General features: G+C 33.9%; 1 protein-coding gene across 2 annotated transcripts; it reads left to right on the top strand.

The window, feature by feature from the left end:
* Nucleotides 1-1591: 1591 nt before the first annotated feature.
* On the top strand, nucleotides 1592-12052 carry LOC115987597 (probable sugar phosphate/phosphate translocator At3g14410). Of its 2 annotated transcripts, none has more exons than XM_031111185.1 (8): nucleotides 1592-1950; nucleotides 4391-4498; nucleotides 4579-4613; nucleotides 9622-9734; nucleotides 10120-10381; nucleotides 10490-10758; nucleotides 11323-11484; nucleotides 11759-12052. In XM_031111185.1, exons 1-7 carry the CDS (start codon nucleotides 1849-1851, stop codon nucleotides 11466-11468), a joined length of 1035 nt encoding a protein of 344 aa, XP_030967045.1. In that variant the 5' UTR covers nucleotides 1592-1848; the 3' UTR covers nucleotides 11469-11484; nucleotides 11759-12052. The 2 variants fall into 2 exon arrangements, with proteins under 2 accessions (XP_030967045.1, XP_030967044.1); XM_031111184.1 differs by having other exon boundaries at nucleotides 11323-11506.
* The last annotated feature ends 146 nt before the right edge of the window (nucleotides 12053-12198 follow it).

Raw genomic sequence — 12198 nt, 5'->3', positions numbered from 1 at the left:
TACCTCTAGGTGACTAACCAATAAGGATTAGGCTACTTTACTACCTAGTTCTATGGCATGCATCAGATGGTCCCAACCATTTATTACTTCTTTTGGGTAAGATATTATCCCAGCACGATATATTTCCAAAAGAAGTCATGGCAGGAAACCAAATATAGACCCCCTTTTCCCCCTACCACCAAACCACACCCTCTGAATCCCTTTGACCATGAGCCCACCTCCCTTGTATTGGCTGGGTACAGGTTAGTGATGTCCCGGCCCTTCTGTGTTTGTCTCCCACGCCGTTTCTGCCGTAGTAGATTAGTTTTGTTTTATTTTGCTGCGTGGCTGTATTATTTCTTCACGCATTTCATGCTGTGTTTTGTCATTTCCTTTGGTTTGACTCTTCCTTCACGCGTTTCTGTTGCTAACACTTCCTGCTGTTCCTTGTTTCTTTCACCGTGCTTTTTTTATATTAGTTTTCACGTCTATCTTTTATACAAAAGGATTTGGGCCTTTGTGGGCCAAATAATGTTGACGGGATTAAAAGGGTCTTGGGCTCAATTTGTCTTTATCTGCCGGATCCATTCTGCCAGAGAACTGTATTCTGCGGCAAAACTGTATTCTGTGGCAAAACTGTATTCTGCGACAGATTTGTATTCTGCTGCAAATCGCTTTCCCTTGCATTTCTTTCTTTGGACCTCTCTTGCTCTTTGGTCTTCTTGGTGGGCCTTTAGGCCTTGCTTTTCATTGGGCTTTCTTGCTCATGGGTTTTTGGATATGGATTTGCAAAAATGGGTATCAACACCACTAAAACCTTTATTGTATTCCCAAAATATATTGTGTGCTTGAAAGTTTTAATGGATACACTTACCAAATAAAATCCTAATGGATACCCTTTAAATTTTACACCTCTTTAAAATGTTTTAATAGCTACACTGACCAAATTAATTCCTAATGGATACCCTTTAAATTTTACATATCTTAAAAATTATGATAATGGACATGCTATCATCCATAAATGGTAAGGAATTTATGAATTTTGTCCTGAAGTTATAATTATAATTATAATTATTATTGTTATTACTGTATTTTTTTTTTCAAGCTATTTAGATAACATAAATAATATTATGTTGACAATTTTTTTTTACAAAATTTTTTCATAATTGTTAAGTTATGAAGTTATTATTACTTATTAGCTCTCACCTTTATTTTAAGTAACACTACTTTATTGTCTATCTTTTACATTATTAAAAAAAATTATTATAGCTATAAATATATAAATATATAGAGTTACTAAAAAAAAAACTTCAACCCTTAATACCTTAAAAAAAAAAAAGTGTTTAAAGGCAGAAACCAAACCAAACCAAACCAAAACTTGTGGATTTCAACTAACTTAACTGATAAAATTTCTGATACTTGAAAAAGGAATATGTAGTCCCTACCAACACCAAAAATCAATTGGTGTCTTGATCTGATAATAAAAAACTATTATCAGAAGAAACGCCACATGTTGAAACTCTCAAAAAAAAAAAAAAAAAAACAAAACAAAACAAAACAAAACAAAACCGAAACTTTTTTTATTTTTGAGAAGCAAAACCAAAACTTGATGCGTGTTTTGTGGTACCATTTCAATTAGTACTTTTCTCTCTTTGCTTCAAACCTTTCATTTCCACACTCCTTACTCCATTTGCTGACTTCCGCGCCCTTCACTCACGTTACAGCACAGAACCAACTTTAGTTTTTTCAACCCCAAAAAAAAATCAAGTCTACATAGCTAGCACATAATATAAAATACATTAGTATTATAGAAATACCTCCACAAAGAATTGGAGATTTCTTTCAGTTGATTTTTCTTCTTTCTCTGCAATGGCGGATCGGTTTAGAGCATTTTGCAAAGACGAGATTTTAACTTACGCTTATCTTCTTCTCTACATCGCTCTCTCCAGCGGCCAGATTTTCTTCAACAAGGTACTACTCTTACTTCTTGTTTTTTGCGTAATTGCGCTTTTGATTATTAACCAAGTTTTTGTCACTGAAAAGGAACTGCAATTTTGTTTTTGTGTTTTTGGATTTGGTGACATTAATTAGAGAGAAAGAAAAGGAATTATGGTTACAAAATTTATGTTTCTTCACTATTGGATTGGAATGAAGGTGTTTAGTTCAGCGTTGTGATTTATGTGTTTTTGTGTGGATTGTTGGATTTATAGATAAATATGTTGGTGAATTGAGTGCATTTCTCGTCTTCCATAATGATACCACTCTTATATAATACAACTTTTGTTTTTATTTTTAAAGTGCTCTTTACTAGTTTTGTGTGATCGAATTTTGATTATTAACCTAGTTTTAGTCACTGAAGGAACTGCAATTTTGTTTGTGTTTTTGGATTGGATGAGGTTAATTAGAGAGAAAGAAATGGAAATGCTTACACAATTTATGTTTATTCCCTATTGGACTGAATTAAGTTGTTCAGTTCAGTGTTGTGATTTATGTGTTTGCGTAAATTGTTGAATCGATAGATAAAGATGTTGAGGAATTGAGAGCATTTCTTGCGTTCCATAATGACACCACTTTTATATAATCCGTGTTCGAAGCCTTTGTTGTTTTAGAATTTAGACAATATTAGAGACTTTTGGATCCTTATTTCTTAGCTCTTCAATGGGGCTTGTGAAATGTGAAGTGGGTTTTGAACATATTTATTGCACAGAGATTTTACTAGGGTTGCTCTACATGGCTGAAATATAATTATATTGAAATTGTGAAATGCAGTGAGTTTGTTATCTAAGGAAATAAAGTTCCCTTATCCTCTTGAATTTGAATCTACTTTGCATGGCCTTCTCATAAGTCTTATGTTTTATGCTTTGCGTAAATTATTGAATTGATAGATAAAGATTTTGATGAATTGAGAGCATTTCTTGTCTTTTATAATGATGACACTCTTATTGAAACCTTTGTTGTTTTCGAATTTAGACAATAAGAGACCTTTGGATGCTTATTTCTTAGCTTCGAAGGGTCTTGTGATTGAAAAGAAAGGAAAAAGCCCTAGAATGGAGCACAAGATATAGATAGAGATGGAAAGGAGCTATAGATGTTTGATTTGGGGTGTGTATTAGTAGTTAGATTACTAATTTCTAAAGATTCCGGTGAAAAGCACAAAGTAGTAGATAAGTACGCAGAGGAAATAAAAACAGGAAACAGAAAACTAATTACAGAAAAGAAGAGAGCTAATGAACAATGGGATGGAGTCGCAATAGGTGAGTCCCCAAGCCCGAGAACAATCAAACCAATAACCACTAAAAGAAGCAAGCAACTGTTCATCAGAACTTTCCACATCCTCAAACGTGTGGCGATTACATTCCCTCCAAATGCACCACAATAAACACAAAGGTACTAAATTCCAAATATTTGACGAGTGTTTCCCCAGCCAATTCCTCCATCCTAACATAAGATCGAACACCGTTCTTGGTAAGACCCAAGAAACCCCAAAAGATCGAAAGACGAAACACTATAACTGTTGAGCCTTCTCACAATGGATTAACAAATGGTCCATAGTCTCCCCACAATATTGACACATGCAGCACCAATCAACAAAATCAAACTTCTTATTCGTCATATTATCCCCATTGAGTGTCTTATTCCAAGTTGCAATCCAAACAAAATAGGAAACTACGAGCCTTTGCTCCCCAAATACTTTTCCAAGGAAAAGTGATAGAGGAGGAGCTTTGTAGAACATTATAATACGAGTGAATGTCAAAATTCCCATTGTTCTTCAAAGTCCACCTCAATCGATCATCATTTTCATTTAAAGGGATAATATTCGCTAGAAAAAGCAAAAAATCATCCGTAGAACTCACCTCCAAAACATTTACACCCCAGATGAACATCACAACCCACGTCCTCCTTTCCCCTTCCCTTGGCCTGGTCAAGGATAAAGCAACAGAGGCCTCTTGATTTTAATAGATTTTGGCCTTATCTATTTAGAGCCTTGTCTATTTTGACAAGATGAGACACCCTTATCCTGTGTTGTGTAGTATGAGAGGCTTGCCTTTTGGTCATGTAGCCTAGGTGGACGATTGTTAGTTGTACATGCATTATATGATACATTAATGCCAAGCAATAGGTGACTTTTAATATGTGTAGAAGTTATTAGTTTGTTTTATTATTAGAAAATGACTGGACAAATATATAATAAATCAACTTTAAGCATAAAAGAATGAACAGAAGCATGTGATAAATTTTCCTCTGATGTATTCTGTTCCATTGCTATCTTTATGGTCATTAATGAGTGTGTGTGTGTGTTGGGATTTGTATTATTGTTACAGGATTACGGCTATTTAATATTGCACAAAGATTCTACTAGGGTTTCTCTACATGGCTGACATATAAATTTTATTGAAATTGTGAAATGCAGTGGGTTTTGTCATCTAAGGAAATAAACTTCCCTTATCCTCTTGGATTGACTCTACTTCACATGGTCTTCTCATCAGTCTTATGTTTTATGCTCACCAAAGTTCTCAAGGTATTTAATTTACTACATATTATGAGAGACAATCATATCCTTTTCTCTAATGTTTTTACTGTATTTTGTTCTTCTTATAGATTATGAAAGTTGAGGAAGGAATGACTGCAGACATGTAAGTAAAGAAATGGATACACTCCTATCTGATTTATTTAAATCTTCAAAGTTGTTACTTGTCAACTCATTAGAATCTTTAAAAAGTTGCAATGTTTGATGTGATTATTATAGATAAGATGATAAGAATCACTAATTTGAGGCCTCTATTACTTGAATATAATTTTTTTTTTTTTTTTTTTGGATAGGACCAATAGGTAATAAGACTTTTATTAAAAGAAATGAACATCGTGTTCATGCACTTTGAACATGGTCAAATACATATAGTTTAAGAACTAAAGCGAACATATTGTAGGAAATCAGAAATGGAAATGCATTGCGTAAAACCCCAAATAGGAGCCCACTGAAACAAAGTAGCAAAAAGAAGAGATTTTAAGAGATCTAAGGGTCTCTCATTTTCTTCTGGAAAAGAAACAAAGTTGAAGTATAGCCTCATAGGTTTAAATTGTGGCATGTGTTAGCAAATTGTTAATATTTGTCTTAAGGGACCAAGGCCTAAAGTTCATTGTCTTTGACTGATAGGATCTCATCATTACAATCATACGATATATATTTTCCAGTGCAGCAGTTGTAGCATGGCTGGACAGGAACCATTCCATTTGGGAGCTCAAGATTAGTTCTTTGGGCCATCTGTCAATTAAAAGGCCTGTGCCTGTTGAAAACCTTTGTGGTGTGGGTTGAAGTGTCCATGGTAGTTGTTTGTGCCTTACTAGTTATTAATAAAAGCCTTAAAAATAATGTTCCATATGTTTCTCTTGTATACCTCCCGTGTACTAAGGTTGCACCCCTTCTGCCACTTTTTGTATAATATATTACTTATCAGAAAAAATAAATAGTTATATAAGTATGATTATGACTTACTTTTTTTGAGAATATATATATATTTTTTGATAAGTAATAAGATTATATCGATATAAAAAAAGGAACACCCTAGTACACAGGGAGTGAAGAAGGGATAAGAAATCAAATACAAAAAATGCAAGAGTCTAGGAAATCAATAAAAGAAGGGAATGATTGTTTTTGCAAAGCAAACAACCAATCCCTTAAAGTTCTAAAAAAGAGTAGCTTGAGGTCCGGAATAGATCTCTCAATATCTTCAAAACATTTACTATTTCTCTCCCTCCAAAGACACCACATTAAGCAATGAGGAATGATGGACCAAATATAACCATTTCGATGACGACCAAAGCTGCCTTTTTCTGAGAATATGATTGTGACTTACTTAATCTAAAGGCTAAGAGTAGTTTTTATAAGGACTTCTTGTATATAAAGCAAAAGACTTGTAACTCTCTTGAATTAAAGTCATGCCTATTTAGTTGAGTTTTGCAGCCTGCTTTGTTTAATGTTTGGTAGTGTATAAACTCATCCTTTGTTTCTCCTATTCCTTCTATCTTTAGTTCCAGCATTTTTGTTGTTCTTGAAATGCTACAACCAGACCCCAGATTCTACCTCTTCTACATATTTCACCAAGCCCAACCTCCTCCGCCATTAAAAAAAGTTCCTGTCAACCCAAAACCTCCAAATTCAGCTCCTGTTGCTGTTCAAATAGCTATTCCCAAGCCTGCTGACAACAACCGAACAAGTTAGAAAAAGAAAAGTAGTTATAGCAGAAGCTATCCAATCATATAGTGTTTAGGAAGCACGGACACAGACATGGTTACGGATATGACACGGCGACACAAACAATTTCTAAAAAATTATAACATAAAATGGCTGGTATGACACGGGTATGACATGGGTATGGCACCCTAAATGAAGTGTCCACCACCCATCTTGTCATGACTCACTGTATTCCAATTAGGTATAAAATCACATTCCAAAGTTCCTTAACACTTGAGAATGGAGGAGTAAGAGATGCATGGAATCACCAATCCATCAGAACAAGTCATCTCTTTCTCAAATTATCCATCGTTAGGATTTTACCTAATGTTGCCATCCAAGAAAAGAATGCTACTCTCAAAGGGGCCTCAGTCTTCCATATGCTCTTCCAAGGGAAAGAAGTTCCATTATTAATATGTTTTAACCTCAAACGTACGATCTCTGGAAGGAATCCAATATAATTTGTTCTCCCCTTAACTTTACTAGAGTAGAGAAGATTAAGAAAGAAGATACAACTTTAAGGTCACAATCCTGCACAGTCCTCATGAACCTTAATGTCCCATTGCAAGTGACCGTTAAATAAGTTCGTATGATCTGCCTCCAGATACTCCTTATGACGAGCTTTATCGAACAATTCCGGAAAATTCACCTTCAAAGGTTGCTCACTGCACCATATTCCAAAAAGAAATTCTTGTGCCATCACTCACTTCAAATCTAATAAAGCAAGAAAACATTCCCCAACCCTTTCTAATATATTCCAATAAGGTTACCCCATATGGTCCATTAATCATATTAGAACACCATCTCCACACAAACTGCCACTCCCCAAAAAGCCTCTCTTTCTACTGCATAATGGCCCAAATACTTTCTCAATACTGCCTGATTAAAAGTTGACAAATTCTTGATGCCTAAACCACCATCTGCATGGGTCCATAGGTTTTAGATGAACTAAATAGATGAAATTTGAACTCATCACCCAAACAACCCATAGGAAGTCCCACTACACAGTGGTGGAGCCATGATTTTTCTCCAGTGGGTGTAAACTATAACTAAGAACTAAATAAATACATGGATTTCATATTGTTCTATATTTTCAAAGAGGAAAAAGAAAAGAAAAAAGAAAAGGCAATGGTTGAATACCATACTATAAACAACTCCCTATTGAATTTACGTGAAAATATACCAGTTTTTCTTTGTGAAAAGTTGTGGTTAAGAGGTTGACAAGGACTCTTGTAGATATATGCTTCTAACTTTAGCCCCATCATTGGGATGGCAATGTAAGTTTTTAGTCCATAGCTCAGAGCATGCTGGAAGAGTTTTCAAGTCAACTCCAACGCAGTTTTACTTTGAACTTTAGTACCGTGATTACAAGTTTTTTGACCAAGTGGTGTTTGTTATGTTATTGGATTTGTCTTAAGAAATTTATTCACAAATTATTCCAAAATAATAATTTAATCTCATTTCAGCACTTTTATGAATAAATTTTCATTTTCTTGTATTTAACAAGCTAACAAGAAGTTCATATGAACAAAAAAATAATTTAACTAAACTTTTTGATAAGTAGTTTACCTAAACTTGCCAATATGATATTAATTCAAAATTTTCATTATAAAAGAAAAAAAAAAAAAAAAAAAAAAACCTAGTGTAATCAATTTCAATTTAAACAATTGAACAATTAAATAATTATTTCAATCTAAACAATCTAACAATCAAATAAGTACAATTCAATATAAATTTTAGGGTTTAAATAATTTGTTAGTTACCTCCACAATTTTTTCTTCTTCCTTCTTTTCCCTTTACTTTCTTCTCTTTCTAATTTTCTCTCTCTCTCTCTCTCTCTCACACACACACACACACTCTTGTTCAACTAGATTGACAAAATTTGGTGATTGACTATTTGATATATGGTACAGTGTGAGGAAGGAGAAAAGTTTGGTGATAAGTTTTATCTTTTGGGATCATTTTATGAAAAAAAATAAAAAAATCTAACTTTGTTTAGTTTTAGGAATTGGGACTCTACATCTAAAAAATGCATATTTAATAATTCTTTTTATATTTTAGTATATGTATATGTTTTTAAAATTACAGTAGGATCTTATCTTACCAAAAGGTTCTCATAATTGACCCACAAATTTTTTTCAGTAGGTGCAATTGTAAAAAAGCTCCAAATCTCATTAATGTTTGAGTGGTGCAAGTATATGTGGCTTTGCCTCTGCCACACCGCTACAACTTTTCAATCCTTGTAGTGACACTAACAAGAACAGGAAATATATTGGCAAATTGGGATATACCTTTGTCAAAAAGCCTTGATTTGAGATATTAGAAGAACATTAATTATGATAATAAATTAAAATTATCTTACTCTTCACAAAATTGTATAAGTTGGCTATATAGTTATTTATAAAGTTTATTGTTCAAGTTTCGAAGTATAAGTAGATTATGGGGAACATTGAACACAATTTTGTTAAGTTAAGCTAATTTTTAAAGGGAAATATATATCTTGAGAAATGAAAAGATTAATTTGGTGTGAAGTTGACTATACATGAAACAATAACATATGGAAGATTCTTTGTTTTTTTAATAAGTAACATAATTTGGAATCTTGTTGTATAAGACATATATGATCTATAAATTTTATATATTGGTTCTTATTTGTTGACTTAAAATTTTTTTGTTTTATTTGGTGTGGCCCCTTGAGTAATTTTTTTGGCTTAGCCCATCCTTGCTAGGAAGGTATTAAAAATCAAGTGTACTGGGTTAAAAATGGACTCTAGGTTGAAGTGGATTGTAAAGGACAAAGAGCCCAACTTAAAGGGGATTTATATTGGGGGAACAAAATTAGTGAGAAAGATGCAGCAACATACATAGGTCTTCAAAATGCTAGAGAATATAGAAATGAAGGAGTTGTAGCATTCTAGTTGAGTCACATAAGAGGGTTTGTTTTCTCCACTGTTAATAATTGAGTATTCACATAAGAGAAGCAGCGGTAGCATAGCAACTGGGTTTTGTTCAAGTGATGCAGCTGAGTTATGTATATTTCCACTGTATGTTATTTTCCTTAATTTGCATATCAGCATATACCTAATGGAACTTCACTCCATAAGCTTAACCTACTTCACAAATAACTAGTAATACACGTTATCTAATGTATGTTTAATTAGCCAAATGTTTTGCAATCTAAGAATGTAATCATATTGGTATTAGAAATAACCCTAATGTACCCAGTGGACCTCCTTGAAATATACTCTTGAGTCACCTTGTCCATATTATTAAGATGAAAATGTTTATAAAACATTTCAGTGTACTACTTTCATTCACCTTGTTACTTAAATTTTGCAGAAATTTCTTCCTTGCCTGGATACTTGTTCAGTAATTTTCCGCATAAGTCTAACAAAGTTCCAATTTTTCAGATATGCAACATCAGTTGTGCCAATTGGTGCAATGTTTGCAATGACTCTTTGGCTGGGGAACACTGCCTACCTGTATATTTCAGTTGCATTTGCACAAATGTTAAAGGCAATTAGTAAGTCCTTAATAACCCTGTATCCCATTTCAGCTATATATCTAAAGCCTGTAGAGAAATTCTATGGGTCTCTACAACTGCAAAGTCTATTTCATTGGCTTATTTTGCTTAAAGTATAGTAAGCCGGGTAAAGTATACTTGTACCTAGAAAAAGTGAGCCTTTAAACACCCCCCACCCCCCCCCCCCCCCCCCCCCCCCAAAAAAAACAAAAAAAGAAGAAGAAGAAAGAAAAGAACAAAAAACAACGAAACAAACAAGTCTTAGTAATGGCTTATATGTGCTGACTAGTAAGATGGTTGGTTAGCAAGTCCTAGGTCTTCTATATATATTACTATTTATCATGATTACAAATTATAATGTCTATCTCTTAAATGACTTTTTCAGTGCCGGTAGCTGTTTTTGTTCTTGGAGTAGCTGCAGGACTTGAAATAATGAGCTGCAGAATGCTGTTAATCATGTCAGTTATAAGTTTTGGTGTTCTGGTGGCTTCTTATGGAGAAATAGATATCAACTGGGTTGGAGTTGTTTATCAAATGGGTGGTGTTGTTGGAGAAGCTTTAAGACTTATTTTCATGGAGATCTTTGTTAAGCGGAAGGGTCTCAAACTGAACCCTATATCCGTTATGTATTATGTTAGTCCTTGCAGGTATACTGATTCTGTTATCTTGTATCCATCATCTTTTTGAAATAATTTCTTTCTAATTCCTAAAGGGAAGATTTATGCCTATCTGAACAAAATATTAATTATATGTAGTGCTCTTTGCCTATTAATTCCGTGGATCTTTCTAGAGAAGCCAAAGATGGAAGCACATGGATCTTGGAACTTTCCACCCTTTGTGCTATTACTCAACTGTCTCTGTACTTTTGCCCTCAATTTATCAGTTTTCCTTGTAATTACGCATACAAGTGCATTAACCATTCGTGTTGCTGGAGTTGTTAAGGATTGGGTGGTTGTCTTACTATCTGCTCTTCTGTTTGCGGATACAAAGCTGACAGTAATAAATCTGTTTGGTTATGGCGTTGGTCAGTATCTCATCATATTCACTTTTTTCGACTTTTTCTTGGAACCTAGATGTTTTCTGTAGCTCATGATTAGTTTGAGTTGAATGTCTTGAACATAAAAACTTGCTCATCTATAGGCTAATTTGCATAAATGTTAGGCCAACTTGAGGGCGAATTCTGCAAACTGCACTTTGCCATTAATACCCTTATAACCCCACTCCCCTTTTTCCTTTTTCTCTTTGGTTATTTACTTTTTATTTTTGTTTTTTAATTCTGGGTCACTCTGCTATTCTTAAAGTTATTCTCATAAATTTCCCTTATAGTTGCTTTCTCTAGATATTTTTGTCCTCTCCCCCCGCTCCCCACCACCCAAATTAGAATTAGACTTAACAGTTTGAATTCACCTAATAGTATGATGTTAATCCACTCAGATAGCAGATCCTTGATTTATTTATTTTATTTTTCTTTTAAATGTATTGGTCTCTGTTCTCTGTAGTTGAGCACTGAATTTGGGTGAAGAAATTTCTAGCAAACTATGGGTGGATACAAGATTTAATACTAATATCATCATTATTTCCGATGCAGCTATTGCGGGTGTGGCAGCATATAATAATCACAAGTTGAAAAAAGAAGCTTCCCGAGCCAGCGTCGATGATTCCATAGCCAACATCAATGAATCCGAACTGGCTGAATCTGAACCATTGGTTGCATCCTCAGCTTCCAGCAAGTAGAAATATAGTAACAACAGTGAGTCAAGTTCCTTTCTAAGGTTTGTACTTTTATATTTTATCAAAAGATGTGCTCCATAGTTGTTGATTCTAATCAGAAATTAGGGTCGATTCTTTTTCTTGTTTCCAATAATCCAATCCCCATCCCCACCACCACCATTTATAAGATTATGTCTGACTAGCATATGTTGCTCATTTCACATTGTGAATGGGACACATGCATAATTTGGAATTTGTTTGATGAAGAAATCAGTGTATAAGATGTTCCACCTTTGTTTTATTGACTGTTGCAGCTGCTCCAACATTGGGTATTTTTTGTGATGTACGGAGCAGAATTTCCAATGATGTGAAAAGATGTGGAATCTGATAATTGTACCATCGGATAAAGAGGCATTTAATGGAGGGTCAAAATTGAGGTACTTCTAATCAGTGACATTGATGATCATTGTGTAAACAATACCTGGAATTTAAGCCCATTATTTGTTTGTAATGCAATTGCAAAAATGTAAGTTGATGATTTCTTTGTAAAGATATTGCTGAAATGCTAGTCTTCAATAGTAAAAATAATGCTCTTTTTTTGTACTAAATCTTGTTAGTGTCAATATCAAAGCCCAAGAATGTAGTATAATTTTGGATTGCTACGCCTAAGGAATATAAATTGGATCCCATAAAGGCATAAAATTGCACCGGGTACAATTCACCATATTTGTCTCACAAAAGTTTTTCACTTTTT

This window comes from Quercus lobata, chromosome 4, assembly GCF_001633185.2.
Source record: "Quercus lobata isolate SW786 chromosome 4, ValleyOak3.0 Primary Assembly, whole genome shotgun sequence".
NCBI classification, from domain to species: Eukaryota; Viridiplantae; Streptophyta; class Magnoliopsida; order Fagales; family Fagaceae; genus Quercus; species Quercus lobata.
Note: the sequence above shows the minus strand (reverse complement) of the source record. Positions and strands in the feature narration are given on the sequence as shown.

Coding starts and splice junctions, on each gene's coding strand:
- LOC115987597 (XM_031111185.1), top strand. CDS start 1,849: ATGGCGGATCGGTTTAGAGCATTTTGCAAAGACGAGATTTTAACTTAC. Junction 4,499..4,578: donor TGCTCACCAAAGTTCTCAAG/GTATTTAATTTA, acceptor TTCTTCTTATAG/ATTATGAAAGTTGAGGAAGG. Junction 10,382..10,489: donor TATTATGTTAGTCCTTGCAG/GTATACTGATTC, acceptor AATTATATGTAG/TGCTCTTTGCCTATTAATTC.